Source organism: Cydia fagiglandana, chromosome 20 (assembly GCF_963556715.1).
Source record: "Cydia fagiglandana chromosome 20, ilCydFagi1.1, whole genome shotgun sequence".
NCBI classification, from domain to species: Eukaryota; Metazoa; Arthropoda; class Insecta; order Lepidoptera; family Tortricidae; genus Cydia; species Cydia fagiglandana.
Window position 1 is genome coordinate 12159608 of NC_085951.1, and position 16974 is coordinate 12176581.

Here is a 16974-nt window from a genome sequence, read left to right on the forward strand (position 1 = left end):
GTTGGGCATCAATGCTACAGCCAATGTTGGTAAATGCGATATTTGTCGTCATTGGGCCATCGGATGATATCGTTGATTAGCCAACGTTACCAAAATAAACAAAGGCCCATTGTTGGGCATCAGTGCCACAGCCAATGTTGGTACATGCGATATTTGTCATCATTGGGCCATCGGATGATATCGTTGATTAGCCAACGTTACCAAAATACACAAAGGCCCATTGTTGGGCATCAATGCTATAGCCAATGTTGGTAAATGCGATATTTGTCGTCATTGGGCCATCAGATGATATCGTTGATTAGCCAACGTTACCAAAATAAACAAAGGCCCATTGTTGGGCATCAGTGCCACAGCCAATGTTGGTAAATGCGATATTTATCATCATTGGGCCATCGGATGATATCGTTGACTAGCCAACGTTACCAAAATACACAAAGGCCCATTGTTGGGCATCCGTGCCACAGCCAATGTTGGTAAATGCGGTATTCGTCACCATTGGGCCAACGAATGTTATCGTTGTTTAGCGAACGGTAGCAAAATACACAAAGGCCCATTGTTGGGCATCACTGCCACTGCCAATGTTGGTAAATGCGATATATGTAATCATTGGGCCAACGAATATTATCGTTGTTTAGCCAACGGTACCAAAATACACAAAGGCCCATTGTTGGGCATCTGTGCCACAGCGAATGTTGGTAAATGCGATGGTGGGCCAATACAAAATTAATGTTGGCTACGGAACGAACCTCATCCCAACGTTTTCCCTACCGTTGGCACCGTGGGCCCCAACGAAAATGCTACTAGGGTAGTGATCTAAGCTCGCTCGGAAGATTTATGCTCAAACTACCGGATTTGTCATGAGGGCTAAAGGTCAGAGTGACCTGTTTTGCTACTTTTTAGGGTTCCGTACCCAAAGGGTAAAACGGGACCCTATTACTAAGACTTCGCTGTCCGTCCGTCCGTCCGTCCGTCCGTCTGTCTGTCACCAGGCTGTATCTCACGAACCGTGATAGCTGGACAGTTGAAATTTTCACAGATGATGTATTTCTGTTGCCGCTATAACAACAAATACTAAAAACAGAATAAAATAAAGATTTAAGTGGGGCTCCCATACAGCAAACGTGATTTTTGACCAAAGTTAAGCAACGTCGGGCGTGGTCAGTACTTGGATGGGTGACCGTTTTCTTTTTGCATTTTTTTCCGTTTTTTTTTTTGCTTTATGGTACGGAACCCTTCGTGCGTGAGTCCGACTCGCACTTGCCCGGTTTTTGGACAAAGCGTGTGTGTAGATAAATATAGTGTTTTGTACCTATTAATAACCGGGTAAAATACCAACTACGGTACGCTGTCGGGCCGCCGATGGTGAAAGAAGCGCGAAAAACTTTGGCTGTACAATATTTTACACAATCACACAGGAAAACTCGCAGAATATATACAAACGAGTCGGACTCGCGCACGAAGGGTTCCGTACCATAATGCAAAAAAGCAAAAAAAAAAAACGGTCACCCATCCAATTAAGTACTGACCTCGCCCGACGTTGCTTAACTTCGGTCAAAAAAACCGGGCAAGTGCGAGTCGGACTCGCGCACGAAGGGTTCCGTACCATAAAGCAAAAAAAAAACGGAAAAAAATGCAAAAAGAAAACGGTCACCCATCCAAGCCTACTGACCTCGCCCGACGTTGCTTTTAATTCGCAACTCGTGTCGATTTAAAACGCTAAGCGTAATTTCCTCTTTTCCGCACTTGTATCGTAAATAACTATTAATTACCTGCTACCCTGATCTGCAACTAAAAACAATTTACACCATGAATGAATTCGATATTCGTATGTAAGTAGCATTAAGTGTAATTTAATATCTCAATAAAAATACGATAAAAGCGGTATCCTACCTCAAAAACATTTCCGCCTTATCAACACGCCATATTACTTAAAATACAAATGTTTTCGCGAAACAAACACCTGCTTTTTTATCGCAAAATGTAGAAGTTTAAAATACGATATTTATTTTAAGTGAACGAGTTTTTATAATCTCAATCTCAAAAGGCAGTAATGGCTGCAGTATCGCGATATCGAAAACAATGTTGCTGTTATAAATGCTGGATACACTAAAGCCGACCACTGACTAACAGTCCGCCGGACGATATCGGCCGGTCAGTTGTTCGGAACTGTCAAATTTTTGTAATTGACAGGCCGATATCGTCCGGCGGCCTGTTAGTCAGTGGTCGGCTTTATAAAGTGAACAACAACAAATAACTATACAAAGTCAAAGGAACAAGGGAGCAAAATGACATATTTACTGCGTAAGCATAGGATACTTAGAATCCTGAGCGTAGAGAGGGATTCAAGTGGTAACACCCAAGGTGGAAATAATTACTAGTAAAGCAATCACTGGTTATCTGGATTTTGGTTTGGATTGACATTTTTTACACGTTACTGCGACAAAGTACGCGTATTTCAGCCTGCAATACGGTAGTACCAAAGAGAATATCTCATTTCATATCTTACAGTGTTTGTCTGACCATGGGGCTTTAAATCCAGGGCTCGATTCTACTCGCTAAAGTAAGCTACTTTTACTATGGCACCAACCCGGAAATTCCGAAAAAAAAATACTTTTTCATACATTTTGGCTGATCAGATGTCGACGTTTTCTATGGAAAAGCCAAATCCCCGATTTTAGGGTTGGTCCCATAGTAAAAGTAGCTCAGTTTAGCGAGTAAAATCAAGCCCTGGATTTAAAGCCCCATGGTCAGACACACCACGTAGTGATAGACTATAGAGAGTATATCTTATCTGGATAAAAGATTTTTTAATTTATTTATTGTTGACCCATGTTCTTTCACTGATATGTGTTAATATTGTTAAATATCAAACAGTATCGCCATCTACATTCTACACGAGTATAGGCCAAAGATATGGCGCCATTGGCGCCATCTATTCGAGCTTATGCTCGAAAACTTATGTTTTTAAGAAAAACTTATGTTTTTCTTGAATTTATAGGCCAAAGATATGGCGCCATTGGCGCCATCTATTCGAGCTTATGCTCGAAAACTTATGTTTTTAAGAAAACCTACTTATGTTTTTCTTGAATTTTCCGAGGCAAATAATTTTTTTCCTTACGGAGTTACATAGGTAGGTAGTACTAGGTAGGTATATGGGGCATTATCTATGAAAAGGTACCTTATTGTCGATGGCGCTTACGCCGCACAGCGTCGCGCGGTATTGTATTTATATCGGAGCATCGTTAATAATGGCGTAAGCACCATCAAAAAGGTCCCTTTTCATAGATAACGTCACATATTACGGTAAGTACGGCACTGTTAAAGTTTATCATTGTCAACAGACCGAAAGACGAAAGTAATCTAGGTAAGATAACGGCGCAAGGTTAAGTTTCGGCTCGTTATCATAAGATCCCTTTCATGTTATTCATAACCTACCTACTATTATAACGTTTGAATAAATAAGTTTTTGGCAAAAATTTCATTTTTGGTACAAGCTTTTATCGCCGACTGTACTTTTTTTTCCACAGGCAACTAATACTCATCGAGACAATTCTAAAAACCCCAAACACAATTAGGTTTCGTTGTTTTATCACAGAGTTCCTATGGCCAACTACGGTCTCCATCATCAGATCAGCTCGATGTATGCAAAATTTCAGCTCAATCGGAAACCGGGAAGTGGATCAAATTTAACTTGCAAGATTTGATTACACACAGACAGACAGACAGACGGACAGAAACTAAATAAAAGCTTGTAAAAAAGGTTTATTCATATACATAAGGTCTTTCAGAATCGGTTAAAAAACTTAAAAATGTAGGTAGCCTAACTCACGCTAGAAGGATAGAATGGTCCGGTAAATACAGTCAAATCTATTGCATAATAGTTACTGCAATAGATCATGCGAACACGCGAGCACACTTTAACATACCCACAGAATAATAATACTACCGTACAGAAAGGAAACTTCCTACAAAACCGAAGTTTGACAGCTGTTCAGGGTCGAATCATGCTATCCCTTTCTATTACATGGCACTATCCCTTTCGGCTATTTAGGGTTGTCAAAATTCAAGTGATTATCTTATCTGTGGTCGTGCACGCAAAAGGAAGTCATGTGGTGCCAACCCTAATAATTGCTCGGAGCAATGCTGGGCCCAGCGGAGCCGAGTTTGGCCGAAGTCAGGAGTTTCGCACCCCTGACATACCTAACTAACGTTTTATAACAGTGTTAATTTAAGCCAATAAAACGTAAATTGCATATTCACTGATTATTTACAACATCTCGTATCTCATTAAAATATACATCGTAAAAGTAACTTTATTGTTTATGCAATAAAGTTCACATTACAGAACAGCGCAGAAATCCGTATGACGATTTGAAAATTAGAAATAAACATTGCGGTTTAAAAATTGGTGCGATATTACAACACAGTATACCGGGCGTGTAATGGACACTGTTATCCATGTGATAGAGCAACAGTCACTTTTTAATTCCGCGCGAATGAAAGAGACAGACTGTACGAATATCGCACTGTCACGTCGATAACAGCGACCATCATAAACGTGCACTTAAATGATAGACGCCTTGACTTGGATATTTAAAGAGAATTAAGTGTTGTAAATGCTACAATTATTAATAGTAAATGCAGTTAATGATTATTGATGTCACACCGTAGGATTTAATTGAACAGCCTTAATTATGATACAAAAGTTGATGTGGTTATTTATAAAAATAAAAGGGAGTAAAAATATGGGTGTACACAACTTAGTCAAAAATATGTCCCGTATATTTCCTAATTCGCTGACATATTGTTATTAGACATGCATCATTTAAATAATAAAAATACGGTAAAAACATTATTTCTTCAATTATTTTTATAATTAAGCCCGTCCAAAAGCGACTTCGATGATTGTCATAGGGATCATCGTTTGACGCGCCAAAAGTTTAAGGCCGCAGGAGTCGACCCTAAACACTGGCGGGATAACTTCATAACTTGATCTAAAAATACCATCTCACCCCTACCATCCCTCCTTACCCCATTCATAGCCCAACTGCCCTCGTAATCCCTACTCACCCCATTTTACGGTACATGCAAAAAAGTCTCAAAAATATATCAAACCCTATAACAATTATATATGTCTGTTACACCGGCTGCGTTAGCAAGTTGTTTAGTTAGGCAAGCAGTCGCATCCGGCGAATCTAGAACGATTACTTGCGATTTTGCAAGCGTCGCGCCGCCCACGCATCGCTACCTTCATGCGGCCTACCTCACCTTGCTGACATGCCGAATAGACAGTCACAAAACAATTTCGTATATTGGTATAAATAATAGTACCGTAAAACGGGGTGAGTAGGTTTCGCGGGGAGAGTTCGGTTATGAATGGGGAGAGAAGGTTTGAGAGGGGGGTGAGAAGAGATTTTAAGGCTACTGCTACAAAAATAATGTATTCCAATTTAAAATGGGGCTATAGTAATACGCATAATAAAAAAAAATCGATCCAACAATCTTCCAAAATCACCTTTGTATGAAAAACCCTCTCACCCCAAATACGAGGCACTACGGGGTGAGGTGGGTTTTCCTCTTTATCGTCAAAGTTATGAAATGGAACTACCCAAAATAAAATACAAACGTCCGAACCACTTATTATATACAGAAACAGAAACACCATTCAGTTTTCACATGTAAAAATAAAATTTTATCGAGCTTTGAAAGTCAAATTTCACCCAACTCACCCCATTTTACGGTACTACCGTACAGAAAGGACACTTCCTCCAAAACCGAAGTATCCCTATCACTATCCCTTTCGGCTATTTAGGGTTGTCAAAATTCAAGTCTTATCTGTGGTCGTGCACGCAAAGGACATCAAGTGGGCCAACCCTAATAATTGCTCGGAGCAATGCTGAGCCGAACGGAGCCGAGTTTACCCGAAGTCAGGATTGTCTCCCCACTGGTAAAGTGACATTAATTATTCTGCTTGGCTGTGACCTACCCTTTGTAATGTATAAAGTCACAAAGTAATTTTAGATAGAGATGATGATCATATGAAAATTTAAAACTCAATAACCTCAACGCAATGAAACGGATGAACCAATTTTGATAAAATTCCTTTAAGACCCAGCGCTGGAAAACATTCTTTCTTTCTAATGAAATAAACCGCATCCAAATCGGTGGCGGTGCACCTACCCACTTAATGGCTCCTCTCCACGATGGGCCAACGCGTGTGTGCGCCATCTATTCGAGAATGACTTTTTCTTGATTTCCGAGGCACGTTTTTAGTGTTTTTTTAGACTATTTATCTTATACGGAGTTATATATACCTCTGATTCCGGTAAATCCTTTGTTAACATTATCTTATCTTTCTTTTATTTTTCTATTAACTCTTTTGTTTTATACTACGCCCTTGTATAACATATACCGGGTGTGGCCTGTAATACGAGCAAAAAATTTAACTGTATGCAGTACTCCTCATACTGATCAACATTTCTTTAGCAACTTTTAAAAATAACTTGTGGTTGAATTTTTAATACATCTTAAAGTTTATTCTAAGACGCAATGTTTTGCGAATTTTGTTATGATTAAGGCATGACAAGCACGTCAATCACAAATTATATGGCATGGCGATGGCGTCCATTGAAGATAATATTTATTTTGTATGAAAAATAGGAAGTCTAAATACTTCATAATTTTTAAAAGTTGCTGAACTAAAGTGTCACCGTTTGAGGAGTACAATCTATGTTTTAATTATTTGCTCGTGTTACAGGCCACACCCGGTATACTTGTTAGTATAAGATAATGAAATCCCATCATTTTATTAAACTCCGACGCAATAAGAAGGGTGTTATGAGTTTGGCTGCTGTGTGTGTGTCTGTGGCACCGTCAGTAGGTACCTCTTATGGCTCCTCTACACGATGGGCCAACGCCGGCCACTCCAAGGGACGCAGCCAGCAAAGCAAACACGTTAAAAGCGCCTTAGCGGCAAGTGTGGCGACGGCGGCGTAGGTACCTACACGGCTTTCTTCTCACTCACCCCTACCTAAGTGAGTCAGCGGTACGTCCCCCTAAAGGGTGTGACGTGTTTACATGACTCAATTCAAAACAACTTATTTTCTTTCGAAACTCAACGCCGCTTATCTTTCTCCTATCGTCCTATCTAATCATCATCATCATATTTCAAGTGTTGATCCGGTTTTTAACCCCGTCTCGCTAAGGGAGCCCCGGGATCCTCTAAGTATAGCAATTTTATCGCAGCAATTGGCGCTGGCACTAATAGTTTTTATAAAAGCGACCGCACTAGTCTCTGAGTATGAACCAAATGTTTACCTCGCAAAATTAACACGCCGTAGAAAGTGTTTATTTTTGTTCGGTGACTGCATTTTAGGGTGGTATTAGACCGGGGGGGTCTCCAAACTTTTTTACCTGAGGGTCATATTACGCCTCAGAATTTTCGCGAGGGCCACCGTCGACGCCGGGGTGGTGTATGAGGGGGGGGGGGGGTTAGTGTATCTGTTTGCTGCTGTTGGGGCTAAACACCTGGAGCCTGGTTCCCGCGGGCCGGATTGGAACGCTTTGCTTTGGCCCGCGGGTCGGGGTTTTGAAGAGCCCTGTATTAGACCTATCCAATTTCTTTTTCCAATGTCAGTGCGTCTATGTGAGATGCAACGCAAAACACATTGGACAAAGAAATTGGACAGATGACGCTTCGAGCGAGTAGGACTTTGAGAGGACGCTTAAGGCCGGTACAGACGGACTGTAATGTAACCCGACTGCAACTTGTATGGGAACTGCATGCCGACGTTGCCGTCTGTATCGGCCCTTACTTCACAGTGTACGTAACATTTAAATGCAGCCATTTGCAAGTAGGCGTTTAGGGGTCATCCATTAATTACGTCACACCAATTTCTAGGTTTTTTGACCCCTCCCCCCCCCTTGTCACACTTGGTCACATTTGGCAAACCCCTCCCCCCCTAGTGTGACGTCACATTTTTTCTACGAAATCGCCAAATCGAATTAAGTAAGTACCTAAGTATTATTAATATTTTATCAAAATATTTTTGACGATATAAATATTAGTAGTTTTATAACCCAAAACTGCTTAGGAAAGAAAATTAAACGATTAAAAACTATTTTTGTTATTTAAATGTACAGCGAACTAAATAATTTAAATAAATTTTCGGTTACTGATGAAGTTAAAGTGACGTCACAAAGTTTGTGTCTCCCCCCTCCCCCATGTCACAATATGTCACATTTTCTTGACCCCCTCCCTCCCCCTAAACGTGTGACGTAATTAATGGATGACCCCTTAATGAATTTCACATGACAATCATAAATATTTACTCGAGACTTGCAAATACATTGTAAATGATATCATAGCGGAAGGGTTCAACGACTGGGCCGTTTTTGTAGGTATCGATGCAAAGGGTGGGTGTGGGTGGTGGCGGTGGTGTAAGGCACAAGAGGATGCCTATAATATCAGCTGCAGATGGCAGCCTAATCGATAAGGCCCCCGAAAACCCCCATGTAGCAAAAGTCATCGAAATCGTTAGAGCCGTTTCGAAGATCCCCGAAATATATATATAATATAAATAAACAAGAATTGCTCGTTTAAAGGTATTACATTTGGAGGGCTCTATCGTTTAGAAATACTTACAAAAATATCAAAGAAAGCCGAACGGTCCGAGACAGGTAATTGATAAAAATAAACTGAGTTAAAAAATCATGGAGGAAAGAGTACGTTCGTATGGAGAAATGACCACTTTTCTTACCTCTTAACCTTGTCTTTTGTCTTTGCCTTTATAAGTAAAAGAACAGAGTAATATAACGAGGGGTACTTAGGGTACCAAATCCGCTTCAACGCTTGCATTGGACCGTCCAATATTTTTGCAATTTTTGTCGCACCAAATGCGATGTCATTTCGGCGGCTCAGAAGTCTCAGAACGGACGGTGACAATGGGCGTGCTACTGAGGAAACCCAAGGTCAGTAGAGTGGTTTCCACCTTATAACTGCCTCGAGACCTTCGGTCCTTTGATTAAAGAAGGCCAGACTGTGTAGGGCTTGGTTTCATTCGTGTCAATCTTATGTTCAGATTACAAAGGCCATACCTATCTATCTAATACTAGGTATTAGATATTAAACGAGAGCAATTCTTGTTTATTTATAGGTATATATTTCGGTTCTCGGAAACGGCTCTAACGATTTTGATGAAATTTGCTATATGGGTGGTTTTGGGGGCGATATATATCGATCTTGTTGGGCGGACAGAATAACGTCAGAGACAAACGCCACATTGCAGGCTAGCATGCACTGGGCTCAAGACAGAGTGGCTTGGAGACCGCTGGTGAAAAGTGTCCACATTCGTCACGTCCCTCAGCCATGAGGATACGACAAGGAAGAGAGATATCGATCTAGCTAGAGGTCTTATCTCTCAAACGCGCATTTTTGAGTTTTTTTATGTTTTACGAGCAAAGCTCGGTCTCCCAGATATTTTTTCATATCGAGGGGTAATAGGGTACCAAATCCGCTTCAACGCTTGCATTGGACCGTCCAATATTTTTGCAATTTTTGTCGCACCAAATGCGATGTCATTTCGGCGGCTCAGAAGTCTCAGAACGGACGGTGACAATGCGCGTGCTGCTGAGGAAACCCAAGGTCAGTAGAGTGGTTTCCACCTTTTAACTGCCTCGAGACCTTCGGTCCTTTGATTAAAGAAGGCCAGGCTGTGTAGGGCTTGGTTTTATTCGTGTCAATCTTATGTTCAGGTTACAAAGCCTTACATATCTATCTACCTACCTATCTAATACCTTTAAACGACCAATTCTTGATTATTTATATTTCGGTTCTCGGAAACGGCTTTAACGATTTTGATGAAATTTGCTTATGGTTTTGGGGGCGATAAATCGATCTAGCTAGGTCTTATCTCTCAAACGCGCATTTTCGAGTTTTTTTATGTTTTACGAGCAAAGCTCGGTCTGTCAGATATTTTTTCATATCGAGGATTCGAGGGGTAGGGTACCAAATCCGCTTCAACGCTTGCATTGGACCGTCCAATATTTTTGCAATTTTTGTCGCACCAAATGCGATGTCATTTCGGCGGCTCAGAAGTCTCAGAACGGACGGTGACAATGCGCGTGCTGCTGAGGAAACCCAAGGTCAGTGGAGTGTGGTTCCACCTTTTAACTGTCTCGACTTCTCGAGACCTTCGGTCCTTTGAGTAATGAAGGCCAAGCTGTAGGGTTTGGTGTCAATCGTGTCACCCTTATGTCCAGGTTACAAAGTCTACAATATCTATCTAATTCTTGATTATTTATATTTATATTTCGGTTCTCGGAAACGGCTCTAACGATTTCGATGAAATTTGCTATATGGGTGGTTTCGGGGGCGATAAATCGATCTAGCTAGGTCTTATCTCACAAACGCGCATTTTTGAGTTTTTTTATGTTTTACGAGTAAAGCTCGGTCTCCCAGATTCGAGGATTCGAGGGGTAGGGTACCAAATCCGCTTCAACGCTTGCATTGGACCGTCTAATATTTTTGCAATTTTTGTCGCACCAAATGCGATGTCATTTCGGCGGCTCAGAAGTCTCAGAACGGACGGTGGCAATGCGCGTGCTGCTGAGGAAACCCAAGGTCAGTAGAATGGTTTCCACCTTTTAACTGCCTTGAGACCTTCGGTCCTTTGAGTAAAGGATGACTCACGCTAGACCGGGCCGTGTCCGGGCCGGCTTCCGGCGCATCGTTTTCTATGGAAAGCGTAACGGGATCACCTGTCGTGTCATAGAAAAGTAAGCTACGGCCCGGACACGGCTCGGTCTAACGTGAGTCATCCTTAAAGAAGGACAAGCTCTGTAGGGCTTGATGTCAATCGGGTCGTCCGTATGTTCAGGTTACAAAGGCTATACCTACATAAAGTGAAATCCGAAAGCATTTTACGTTGGACACTAAAATTAACTAGAGTTAGACCAAGAAAAGTCTGCAGCGATTTTGATAGCCGACGCAGTAGTGTTATTAATTACGACATAATTTCATAGAAGTTTGACGTTTAAAATTGCACTGCGTGGTCTAACAAAATCGCTGCAGACTTTTTTTGGCCTAACTCTAGGTATGTGTTCACTTAAATTTTCCAACTATTAAGTATATTATATCAACCTGAACGGCAAAAATCAAACGTTCGCTCTTGACAATGGCATTTTAATCAAAAGGGAATCGAAGGTCAGTAGTTCAGTACGTAATACGTAAATACATACGAGTAGGTACAAGACCTAATGGACCATGAAGATTGTGGGAAACTACATTTTATTGTTGTCTGGGTACCGTAAAACGGGGTGAGTACCTAGGTTTCGCGGGGAGAGGTGGGTTATTAATGGGGAGAGAAGGTTAGAGAGGGGGGTGAGAAGGGATTTTAAGACTACTGCTACAAAAATAATGTATAATGTATTCCAATTTAAAATGGAGCTATAGTAATACGCATAATAAAAAAAAATCGATACAACAATCTTCCAAAATCACCTTTGTATGAAAACCCCTCTCACCCCAAATACGAGGCACTACGGGGTGAGGTGGGTATTCCTCTTTATCGTCAAAGTTATGAAATGGAACTACCCAAACTAAAATACAAACGTCCGGAACACTTATTATATACACCATTCAGTTTTCATATGTAAAAATAAAATGTTATCGAGGTTTGAATTTCAGTTTTGACCCTACTCACCCCATTTTACGGTATGACTGATATACCAATATAATTTACATATTTATCGATCTACTTGTAAAATTTGATAATTTCTGAAGTTTTCTAAAGCTTAACTTCTTCAGTCGCAACTGTAGCTACGAGTAACTTTCTCATTTTAAGAGGACAAGCTGAAATAGCATTAAACTTGGCATGAACATTTTAGTACCTAACTTAAGTATAGGTACAAAAAAAGCCGGACAAGTTTGTGATGATAGTGATGATGTATTTCTGTGGCCGCTATAACAATAAATACTAATAATTTTTAAGAAAAATAACCGACTTCTATGGGGCCCGGTGAAAGATTATGGTAGATGGTGCACTATGTAGAAAAGGAGGTAAAACCAGTACCTACTTTCTAGTAGCATTTCGTTTCCGTAAGGGTCGTAGTTATCTAGCCTAACCTAACCCACTTCTCTGATAGCAGTTCGGTTCTGTGAGGATCGCAGTTCGAACCTAATCAAACCCACTTTTCTAGTAGCATTTCGTTTCTGTAAGACTCGCAGTTCTAACCAAACCTAACCCACTTTTGTTCGGTTCTGTGAGGATCGCAGTTCAAACCTAACCTAACCCACTTAACGGCGCATGCGGTGCGGTGTACGGGAGTTTGAGCGGGAGGGGATTGGCATCATCATACCCACATTTTATAGTAGGTAATCATAGTGGTTTATTTAGTTTAGGTATCATAGTGGTTTTCCGGGTCAAGGTCCGGGTCTCTGAGTCAGAGTCCGGGTCCGAGTCCCGGTCCAAGTCCGGGTCCGGGCCCGAGTCCGGGTCCGAGTCCGGGTCCGAGTCCGGGTCCGAGTCCGGGTCCGAGTCCGGGTCCGAGTCCGGGTCCGAGTCCGGGTCCGAGTCCGGGTCCGAGTCCGAGTCCGAGTCCGGGTCCGAACCGGATCCGGGTATGAGTCCGGGTCCCAGTCCAAGTCAAAATCGAAATTCGAAATCACCAAACATGTACTATGCGTCGTTGAAGAGTTCTGTTCTGATCACCATCAGCAGTTCCACTTCATCAAATGCGACAGTTTTTAATGTAAATGCTTGATTTTATGATGAATATACAAAAAATTCTATACGTATGCCTTTAAGATTTGAGGAGTTCCCTCGATTCCTTATGGATCCCATCATCAGAACTCGAGCTTGACAGAAATGTGGCTTAAAAACTAAACTTGCTTAACAAACATAACGAAGAGGACAAATCGCCAAACGTGAACTATGCGTCGTTGAAGAGTTCCGTTCTGATCATCATCAGCAGTTCCACTTCATCAAATGCGACAGTTTTTAATGAAAATGCTTGATTTTCTGATGAAAATACAAAAATCTCTATACGCATGCCTTTAAAATTTGAGGAGTTCCCTCGAGTTCTCATGGATCCCATCATCAGAACTCAAGCTTGATAAAATTGTGGCTTAAAAACTTAACTTGCTTAACAAACATAACGAAGAGGACAAATCGCCAAAGGTGAACTATGCGTCGTTGAAGAGTTCCGTTCTGATCATCATCAGCAGTTCCACTTCATCAAATGTCACGTTTTTGAATGTATATGCTTGATTTGTTGATAAAAACACAAAAATCACCATATGTATGCCTTTAAGATTTGAGGAGTTCCGTCGATTCCTCATGGATCCCATCATCAGAACTGGATTTTGACAAAAACGGGACCAATCTGTATGCATATACATACAATCAAAAAAATAATTTTCAAAATCGGTCCAGTAATGACGGAGATATGGAGTAACAAACATAAAAAATAAAACAAAAATAAAAAAAATAAAAAATAAAAAAAATAAAAAACATACAACCGAATTGATAACCTCCTCCTTTGGGATTTGGAAGTCGGTTAAAAACAGAATATAATAAATATTAATTAAGTGGGGCTCCCATAAAAGAAACCTGATTTTTATGCCGTTTTTTGCGTAATGTTACGGAATCCTTCGTGCGCGAGTCCGACTCGTACTTGACCGGCATTTTTCTAAAATCTTTTGTGTACAAATGAACATACAACGATACAACCTTTTCCTTAACAAACTGACATTGTCAAGGGAATTGTCAATTCAGTTATCGTTCATCTGTCACCTATACATAAACTAGTGAATTATCATTTTATTTAATTTCATATATAGTTTTGTGGAAATATTTCCGAAACTGCGTTAGTTTTAGTTAGTTTAGGCACAAGGATTTAAACTAATCAGTTATTTTTAATCAGTGGTTTTAACAAACAGAATATACCCACATTCTTATTGTCTAAGATAGTGTAGTATTTCGCATTCATTTGGTGTGCTGTGCGACTGTTTGCCACCACAATAGAAAAGCCTAAAGCCCAGCCAAACAAAGGAAAAATCCAGAATTTGTCACTGAAATTTGAACCTATAGTGCAGAAAATAGAATTTATATTAGTTTTGTTTGATAATTGAACGAAACACAACAAATGCGACTCTATTCCGATTGACTATGATTTAAATTTCATCGAACTGAATAAGTACTACAAAGTAGGACCGGCTAAGGCTCCTAGGCCTTAGGAAGATCGATCAAGTATGTCGCTATGGTCTGGAGTTACAAGAAGACGGGAGTACCAGTTTGTAGTGGTACCATATTTTATTTAATAATAGTATTTATTTAATGAATTGGGGATTCGAACCCAGGACCATCGCGGCTTCACAGGCAGGGTCACTACCCACTAGGCCAGACCGGTCGTCAAACCTAGATACATTATATATATGAATATCATATGTACTCGTACTTACTTTATTTTTTGAACTCGACGCTAATACTAAAATACTGTTTAAATTTGTTTCAGATCGAGGAGGTTATGCAGAAGAAGGCGCCAGGGGTGCCTAGCAGTTCCATAAACCAGTAAGTACAATATTTACATTCAACTATGTAATAAGATTAGCTTGTAAATAACAAAATTCTTTCGAAAAAAATATTTTTAATGTGATGATGATAAGACATACTTACCGCGCCATCTGTTGTAAAAGTATGACATCATTTAGTTCACGTTAACGTATGCAGATGGCGTGCCGCTTATCGCAACGTGTACGCTATTTTCAACGTGTTTCTCATCGGGGATATAGCTCAGTGGTAGAGCATTCGACTGCAGATCGAGAGGTCCCCGGTTCAAACCCGGGTGTCCCCTTAAAACAACATTTTTGTTTTTATTTTTTTTCTAGACATCCTCAACCGACTGCCAGCTCCCAAGTGACGAGGAAAGGGTTTTCGGCGAATTTCTTCAGGACTACATTCAGCTCTCGTGTGAAGGCGGTACCGACCGCTTCTTCAACTACTCTCCAAGAAACCATCAAAATAGGCAGCGCGGAGACCAAACCTATAACTAGAAATAGACCAAGGACAGGTACATAAACGGAAATAATCATTAACGCTTTCAATATTTTTAAAGAACAAATTAAAATGTCATCTTATCCTTTTTTAGTACCCCCGCCGCCGCCGGAACAATCAACACTAAAACGGAGTACATTTCGTACTAAGACAGCTTCTAGGCGACTTGAAAAGCCTAGTGTTCCGGAGAGGCCATTGGCCCGAGGTCAGCTGACTCCCGATCCTGGGGGATCCGAGAAAGAAGACTTGAAAAGTCCCAATGTAGTCCTGCAAATAGTCAGACAATCGAGCAAACCGCTAGCGGCAAAACCTCAAAAATTAGAAAAAAGTGACAGCATTTTACCGCCATCTTTAAAACCTCGAGCTCCGGAAAAACCTAAACCAAAAATCAAAACCATCAACAACAATAATGTCTGGACTAATGCAAACGATACGAAAATTGTTGGAAAGAAACTGCTGGTGCAATCCTTAAGGTAAGACTAGTTAGTTATTTATAAAATGAAAATAAAAGTTCAGTGGTCGAGTAAGTTTTGCGATATTCGCGCCAAAATATTTCTACCGGATAAAGGTATAAATTCCACAAATGCATAAAACACACTACGCTAAAATGCACTCTATTTCAAACACACAAAGTTAAGAATCGCAGGAACAATATAACGGTGTTTACGCAGTATGTGCGCAGTGTGCACGTGATTTGAATAACATTTTTTACGTTATCGCTATCGCATTCGCACCCGCATACATTTTTTCCTCAACACCATTCAGAAGAACACGTTTGTCTATTGCTGTCCTTCTTACACCTGTGGAATGTTTTCGTCATGGTATAACCCGACCGAATTAACACGACTATTTTTAAGGAGGCTGTTATTACTTTGCGGTGCGTTCTTGAAACGAGTGGTATAATAATTGAAAGGGAAGATAGTGCTTTTTCATTGAAATCAGAGCGAGAGGGAGCGGCATGGGCAAGTCAACAGTCAACAGCAAGTTTGTTTGATTCGGTTGGGCCGCGGATGCCATCCGGTTGGCCGGGTGTGTTGTGCTTTCTTTTTTCGAACTTTTAAAAAGTTAATCCAACGTAATGTTCACAAAATTAACTTTGGTATAATCAGTGTAACATGGTGCGTTTTTAGTGTTGTGAAGTGTCAACGTGTGTTGGGATTAATTGCTAATTCGGTCGGAGTACAGTGGTTAACATGGATTGAAGTTGTTATTCGGTTCTACTTCGTCTTGTTTCATTTAAGTTGGTGAGAGAAGAGTTCTTGTCGTGCAATTCATGCATGTCAGTGTGTCATGCGGGTTGTGAAAGTGATAAATTGTTTCGCTGCTAAGATCAGCCTTCAAATTTAACGATTTTTTACTCTTTTTTACACTTCTTCATGGTAATTGACAAGTCAATTGAAGCTGTTCAATTATTTAGCGTAGCGTAGGCATCCAATTTAAATTGCCATTAAGCAGAACAGCCTTAACTAATGGTGTATTACTTAATAGCTGTTGTGTTGCTGTGTATTTTAATGATCTACACTGCACTATTAAGAATCATGCTAACTTCCTGTACCTACCTACTTAATAAGTATAAAGATAGGTCGGTATGTGCTTATGGCCTCTGCAAACGACAGTAAGGACACTTTCCTAGCCTAATTGTTAAATCTTTTCCCTCGCTAAAAACGCTGATCTTTGGAAGATTAAAACTGAAATAAGATAAAGAGTTATTAGAATAGGTATGCAACCAATGCAGGAACCTATGTGCGTATTAGATACCTCATTTAAAAAAAGGCATATTTTCAAAGGCCATGAAAGACTGACGGAAGGGACCTATAGTAGGATCTGTACTTACAATCTGACATTCAAAGAATGTATTGATGTCTTCTAACGTATTAGGTGTAGGTGTTTACCTACCGTACGTGCGTAGAATTCCATGCAA

The 16974-nt window shown here is 40.5% G+C and overlaps 1 protein-coding gene and 1 non-coding gene across 4 annotated transcripts in view; both read left to right on the top strand.

Moving 5' to 3' along the window:
- LOC134674458 (cytospin-A-like) overlaps window positions 1-16974 on the top strand; it is a 96986-nt gene that overhangs the window by 26041 nt on the left and 53971 nt on the right. For all 3 annotated transcript variants that reach the window (XM_063532532.1, XM_063532535.1, XM_063532533.1), the window contains exons 2-4: window positions 14515-14570; window positions 14888-15069; window positions 15148-15526. In XM_063532532.1, coding sequence (XP_063388602.1) covers window positions 14527-14570; window positions 14888-15069; window positions 15148-15526 — 605 coding nt within the window. In that variant the 5' untranslated portion in view covers window positions 14515-14526. The remainder of the gene's footprint in view (window positions 1-14514; window positions 14571-14887; window positions 15070-15147; window positions 15527-16974) is intronic.
- Window positions 14782-14853, top strand: Trnac-gca (transfer RNA cysteine (anticodon GCA)). Its single transcript has one exon. It is a non-coding gene; the product is annotated as a tRNA-Cys (tRNA).